The sequence below is a fragment of the Hyperolius riggenbachi genome, chromosome 3, assembly GCF_040937935.1.
Source record: "Hyperolius riggenbachi isolate aHypRig1 chromosome 3, aHypRig1.pri, whole genome shotgun sequence".
In the NCBI taxonomy this organism is placed as follows: domain Eukaryota; kingdom Metazoa; phylum Chordata; class Amphibia; order Anura; family Hyperoliidae; genus Hyperolius; species Hyperolius riggenbachi.
The window spans coordinates 260,238,141-260,245,268 of record NC_090648.1 but is presented as its reverse complement, the minus strand read 5'-3'; the positions used below and the strand labels follow the sequence as shown (position 1 = coordinate 260,245,268).

The following is a 7,128-nucleotide window of genomic DNA, read 5'->3' as shown; positions in this document are numbered from 1 at the left end:
AATTACATTTTTTGTGTCAAGTAGATTCTGGCAACGCTGTAGAGAATATTCTCAGTATGGTAAGCCTAGATTAAATAAAGTTATATTGTTATAAGTGGTGTTACACTTCCATCTCAACAAAGTGCTAAAAACTTGACCGTTTTTAAAAATGTTACATCTACCTAAATATTATTTTGAAAATGTTGGTGTATTTTATTTGCTGATAGTCTATTTTTCTAGATATATATTTTTCTGTTGAATACTAAAATTGCCATCTTAGATATTGTTATGCTAAACTTAGATGGCATTATATGGAGAAAATGTTTTCTTGAAATTCTAAATAAAGTGATTGACATTACAGCAGGAATGTGTCTTGTTGATTGGCTTTATTTCACACATACAAGTATAAATGGACAACAAAGAAAACAGGTTTTTATTTATACACTTTATTCCTACTCATATTTCAACAATGTAACTTTCAGAAACTATTCTCAAGAAGGGTTGGTAGTCTGGAAAAAATGCTGCTTATTCAGAACATACAGGACGATTAGTTGTAGGTCATGTATCTGGGTGTAGCACTGAATTTTGCATAGGACTTGATGACCTTATTCACGGCCTCCAAGAAGTCTTTCTCAGTTGCAACTTTGCGACGTGCTCTGATTGCAAACATTCCTGCTTCAGTGCACACACTGCGGATCTCAGCCCCTAAAAAGCAGCAAAGGCAGGAGAATAAGTAAAACACAGGACTGGTCAATGTATGCTGCAAAAATGCACAATGGAGGAATTCCTAGAAAAAATAATTTGCAGGCCCTTTCTTTGAGTTATCCAATATTAGCACCTACTGTATATCTTTCAGTATGCCAAAGTCAGTTCCAAATAATGTTCTTTAAGAGATGCTAACATGACCATTTATTGGTTCGTTAAGGGGGTTCCAGATAAGCTGCTTTCAGGGGTGTAACTAGAGGGGAGCGAGCATAGGGGGGCCCAGTGCTGGTATGAGGCCCCAACTACTAACTTTCCCTTCATCTGACAGAAGGGACTTCAGAGCAGGTGCTTTTGTGGCTACACATGTTATGGGTGTGCAGATCATGATAGCCACACGTGTTTTATCACCCTTGTGAGATGGCCCCAAGGATGTGAAGGGCACGAAGGGGTGTGAACAGGAGGGGGAGAATTCACACTCAGCGCTTGCCCCGCAATCGCAATTCCGTGGGAAAAAAAATCTCACAATTCAGCGCAATTTGTGCTTGCGATTTCTGTTCATTCGTACGAGAATCACTTCACCCCAAAGACTCTGCATGCACCACGTTTGCAATTGATCGAAATAGCAAATGCTGCAGTGTGAATATATCCGTAGGAATCCATTGGCAGCAGCACTTTGCTGATTGCCAAACAGCAAAGCGCTAAAAAAGCACTAAGTGTGAACCAGCCCTAACTGTGCTCAGGCAATTGTTCACAAATAATGTTACTGCATAAACAATTGTTGGTGCAAGAATGCATGCGCAACTTCTCCAAATGAATTTCAAATGACTGTCCTAATCTACACAGAATTACAAACGATTAAGTTGTTGAATGTACAAAATCATTACACATAGCATTTGCAGATATCGATTTACACAAAACAACTTATCTAATATGAGTACTTAGGTGGTGAAGTGACTGAGGCATAATGGAAAGTTAAAGAGGCAATTGTATTTTCTGGTTGTCACGGGTGATTGTTTAGCAACAATCTTAATGAAGCACACAGGATCTACGCAACTTCAAATGGCAACAAACTTGGTGATTAGCTTATCAGTCATCCAGTATACATAAATATGTTCAGCAGATGCTCACAAATATTACCTGTGCTGTTTGGACATAATCGTGCCAGCAACTCAAATCTTATATCTCGTTCAACACTCATGGAACGAGCGTGAATCTTAAATATGTGTGTCCGTCCCTGAAGTGAAAATACAGGAAACAATTTACATAAATGACAACTGTTATGAGAGGAACATTTTATTATAGAATTAAGTGTATTTCCCATTTCACCAGTATGTTTTTATTAAGAGCAAAATTCAAAATGCAAGACTTTTCAGTGCACTGTGGTACATTTTAACATATATTTTCTTGATTATGTGGCGTTAGGTTTAAATTGTTTAAAGGGGAACTGAAGAGAGAGGTATATGGAGGCTGTCATGTTTATTTCCTTTTAATCAATACCAGTTACCTGGCAGCCCTGCTGGTCTATTTCTCTGCAGTAGTATCTGATTAAAACCAGAAACAAGCATGCAGCTAGTCTTGTCAGATCAGACTTATAAGTCTGAACCACTGAAACACCTGATCTGCTGAATGCTTGTTCAGGGGCTATGGCTAATAGTATTAGAGGCAGAGGATCAGCAGGGCTGCCAGGCAACTGGTATTGTCTAAAAGGAAATAAACATGACAGCCTCCATATACCTCTCTCTTCAGTTCCCCTTTAACCACTTTTTCCACTGCTACAGTATATCTACGTCATCTGTGACACTCTCCAAGCCACTTGTAGTAGATATACTTACTTGCTTGCAGCCCTGCTGTGCACGATTGGGTGCGCTTCAGAGCACACCCCCCGGCACTTTCAGCTGCATTACTAATTGGTGAAAGGGAACATGTTCCCTTGTAACCAATTAGTCCACCCCACCCTCCCATGAATAATTGCTGCAGTTGACTACTGCAGCAATCCTTCATCTGTCCCCCTCTGTGCAGAAATCATAAAAAAAAAAATCCTCCAGCAAGCAGCCTCACTCACCTTACCTTGTTCCTGCGACTATCCTGAAGCCCGAGCCTCTGTTCCCCGCTTGCATTTAGCCGCGCATTGCCGACTGCCCGGGTCCCGGCTTGATGACATCATCAAGCTGGGACCCGAATAACCGGCATTACACGGCTGACTGCAGAGCGGGGATCGGCAGTTCGGACTTCAGGATAGTCGCAGGAACGAGGTAAGGTGCGTGAGGCTGCTTGCTGGAGGATTCTTTTAATGATTTGTGCAAGGAGGGGGCTGCCTGATTTGGGGGGGGGGTCATCTGGCTATCAATTATATGGGGGGGGGGGGGGTAGGATATGTAAAAGGGGATACATATTTACTGGGGGACATCTGTTTAAATAAGGGGAGGGGGGGGGGGGGGATTTATTAATTTGGCACATCTGGGCACCTGGTGGGGGGTCATAACCAAATACTAGGGGCACATTTGGCTATAATGGGGAGGCGCAGCACTAATCCTGGGGATTCATCTGGCTATAATGGGGTAATTCTGATCCCGGGGACACATCTGGCTATAAAGAGGAACACTATTCCTGACGGTGCATCTGTCAATCTATTCTGAGGGTGGCAAACACGGGAAAAATCTGGCTATGCTGGGGAGGCTGATACTGGGGACACATCTGGAGATCTATACTGGGGCAACTTTAACTGGTGGCACAGTTTTTATGTCAGTAGCAATTTTTATTTTTAAACAGGAATTGGTCAAAATTGAGAAATAATGCATTTTTCCCCCCATTAAAATGCATAGAGAACATTTTACTTGGGACCAAATACCCCCTAATGAAAGCTTAGTTTGTCTTGAAAAAAACGATATATAGATCATTTAAGTGGCACGAGTGAAGTTATTGCTGATTAAAAAAGGGACACAGCTAAAGCATCAAAATGACTCTGGTCCATTGGGGGAAAACAAGGTCTGGATGCGAAGTGGTTAATACTCAACTACTTATTAAACTTTATCAAATATTTATTAAAGCATTGCAGCCGTAGATCGCATTTTCCGTTGTTATACACAGAATCTCCTAAACCTGGCTGGCATACAGCAGAATGTGAAGATCCTATTTTCTTGTGTTGTCTAATCTGTGAAGATACACTTCCTTGAAATTTCAGGTAAAATTGCAAGCAGAATTTTTAAGAGACAAGCTGTACAGGAGTAAAATTTACCATAGAAGAATGCAGAAATGAGTACTTTAAAGCAATTACAGATATACACTTTACTATAATTTATAGAACCTGGTTTATATACTTTTTTGATGTGTGTAAAACTAACGTTGTAAAGCATTTTGTTACCCTCAGTTTCCTACACCGCAAAACAAAAATTCTACACAGACTAGACTGCTTAGTAGTGGCAGAACTTGTTCCTAAACTCACTGCTTTTATGTACTGTTTGAACAACACATACTGGCAAGCCATTGGACGCTAGTGTAATATTAGAGCAAAAGACAGAAATCCAAATCCTGAAGAGGCTTTCCCTGTCTTCAAAGGAAAAATTAAGAATGGGTAAGCGCTCAGAAAAAAGTCTCTGTTATGGCACAGTATCCAGTCTCAGTGGTTGATATTCTGCAGCAGCATAGCATCAATGGGGCTATTCCTCCCCCCCCCCCCCCCCCAGAGGTTGCGGTTACCTCTAGGCAAAAAACAGAAGCTTCACATAGCATAAAAATGCTTAAGGGAGTGATCCCGCGTTTATTTAAAAAGATTAAAAGCAAGTACAGGCTAAGTTCAAAAAATAAGAGCAGGTGGCTAAGCAGGAGTGGGGTAAACCAAACAGCTGGATGCGCTTAAAGCGACTGTACACAGCGTTACTCGGCTCGGAAACCCACGATGATCGCAGCTCAATCAGGCAGTGTAGGCGCATTAAACCAGTCACCGCGTCCGGTGACGTCAGACGTTGCGCCGCTCCGTAGCTCTGCCCAGCTTTTTGGGTTACCCCACTCCTTAGCTGCCTGCTCTTATTTTTTTAACTTAACCTGTATTTGCTTTTAATCTTTTTAAATAAACGCGGGATCACTCCCTTAAGCACTTTTACACTATGTGAAGCTTCTGTTTTTTGCCTGGAGGTAACACCAACAACCATTTGAGAAGCAAGCTGAAAACGGACGGTGGAGAGGTCCAGAGGTTGCCAGAGAGGCTGAGGGGTGGCCTATACCCCTGAGGCGAAGTCGGGCCCACTTAGGCCATAAAGTCTGGTGAGTCTTTCTATGGGGGGGGGGGGGGGGGGCTCATGCAGAAATAGTCGAGCCCGATCGTGTCACGCAGACTTTCAGGGGTGCCAGCGCTAGATCCCCTCTGCTGAAGATGGGAAGCTTGAAGATCTGTGGTGAATTTACAGCAAATTCAAATAAACATATTACTGTTTCCTCTATTATTCCCCCTATTTTCGCAGCTGCCAATAAATAACTTAATGAATAAAACATAATTGTAAAACCTTTGGGCAAGATGGCTGCAATGTAAAGTGCTTCCAGGTCAGTACACAGTCTCCCTGTACTGCTGTGCAGGAGAGATGAGCTGAAGCCACAAGAGGCAGATCTCCCTCCCCCTGCTGTCTGAAGCTTGCAGAAAGGTCAGAGATGACTCATCAGATGATGAGCAGAAGGGGGAGGTGGAGGCCTATAGCAGGGAGGAACAGCTGCTAGACTGTCTGCCTCTTCCTGCAGCACAATATTCCTGTAACTAGACGAATAATTAGAAAGGCGCAGGAGAGAGACAGCACAGCTGTTTCTACATGAGACCGGGAAAAAAAATAAGTACTTATGAAAGGAACTTATCTCTTCATTTAAATTGCATTTTGAAAAAGGTCCACAGAACCCCTTTAAGGATCCAGAGGCTTCCCCCTCCCGAGGCTAGTACCCTCTAGAGGCAGTTTTTTCCCCTTCAGGTTCACTTTACAAACTCCTCCTAGTATCAGAGGGAAAATCACCCCCACGGGCCTTTGTATGCAACAGCCTACCATTTCTAACAGTGATAAAGAGACATGACTTACAACTGTGTAAAAAGGTATTTTTGTTTTGATACTAATAAGCCTTACTTCCATTTTCTCAGATGCATGCTGGTTTGTAATCAAAAATTAAGGGTAGGGTATTCCGTTTAGACAGTATATGGGGCAACTGTAGTTTCACTTGAAAGTATACACACAATGTAACAAACTTGACAATTACAATACTGCATTATGATATTAAAGCACACCTGACCTGAGGCAACGCTATCCAAGGTTAGTACAAAGGTATGCTCATTCTGGATCCACATACCTTGTTGCACTGTCTACTCTTCCACAAAGCAGCCCCCCCCCCCCCCCCCATGAAGTGTTTGTCCTTTGACTAGTCAAATTTTTGGACAGGAAGAGACAGGCTGGCTATGGGGCGCCCTGCTTTCACCCTTCCAATCCTTCCTCTAAAGGAGTGACTGGGGTGGGGAAGAGGCAGGAACATCACAGTAAGCCAAGCTTTGCTTTATTATAGTGACGTTGTACCAAAACCAGGGATTGCAGACTGGTGTGTCATGGCTCCCAGCTGTGCTAACAAAAATATGAGTTCTTTCAGGCATTGACTATCATCCTTCATGGAGACTTCTATAGTTTTCAAATAACAAAATGTTTATGAACTTAAAAAAAGAAAGTTATTCCCATACAATTTAAATGCCACACTCTGATCCTGCATTAAAGAGAACCTGAGCCTTGGGTTAATAAAGACATACCTTGCTGCTGTAAGGGAAGCCTCAGGATCCTATTGAGGATGGTCCATTACCCCACATCCAATAAATAGAGCTCTCGCTCACTTGTATTTCCAGATGCCCTAATGTACTTCTCTAGTCATGGCGAACAACTACATTTCTGGACAATGAGCAAAGTGAAAAAGCAAACATACAACCAAAGTATTGTGTAACTCTTACCTCAAGATCAGGTAAACTGAATTCAATCTTTCTGTCCAGTCTTCCGGGCCTCATTAGTGCTGGATCTAAGGTGTCAGGTCTGTTTGTGGCCATTAACACTTTAATATTTCCTCTGGGATCAAATCCATCCAACTGATTGATCAATTCCAACATGGTTCTCTGAACTTCATTGTCTCCTCCAGCCCCATCATCAAATCTGGCACCTACCGGGCATGAATACAACACACAACTAAGAGAAAACCAGGAGTTGCTGGCTAAATGTTAAAGGACAACTGTAGTGAAAAGAATATGGCTGTCATATTTATTTCCTTTTAAGAAATATCAGTTGTCTGGCAGCCCTGCTGATCTATTTGGCTGCAGTAGTGTCTGAATTGCACCAGAAACAAGCATGCAGCTAATCTTGTCAGATCTGACAACAATGTCAAAAACGCCTGATCTACTACATGATTGTTCAGGATCTACGGCTAAAGGCATTAGAGGCAGAA

The 7,128-nt window shown here is 42.3% G+C and overlaps 1 protein-coding gene across 1 annotated transcript in view; it reads right to left on the bottom strand.

Moving 5' to 3' along the window:
• Positions 1-346: 346 nt before the first annotated feature.
• PSMC2 (proteasome 26S subunit, ATPase 2) overlaps positions 347-7,128 on the bottom strand; it is a 32,803-nt gene continuing 26,021 nt past the window's right edge. The window contains exons 10-12 of the mRNA XM_068276227.1: positions 6,644-6,846; positions 1,822-1,918; positions 347-684 (exon numbers count right to left, since the gene is read on the bottom strand). Of these exons, the coding sequence (XP_068132328.1) occupies positions 527-684; positions 1,822-1,918; positions 6,644-6,846 (458 nt within the window). The 3' untranslated portion in view covers positions 347-526. The remainder of the gene's footprint in view (positions 685-1,821; positions 1,919-6,643; positions 6,847-7,128) is intronic.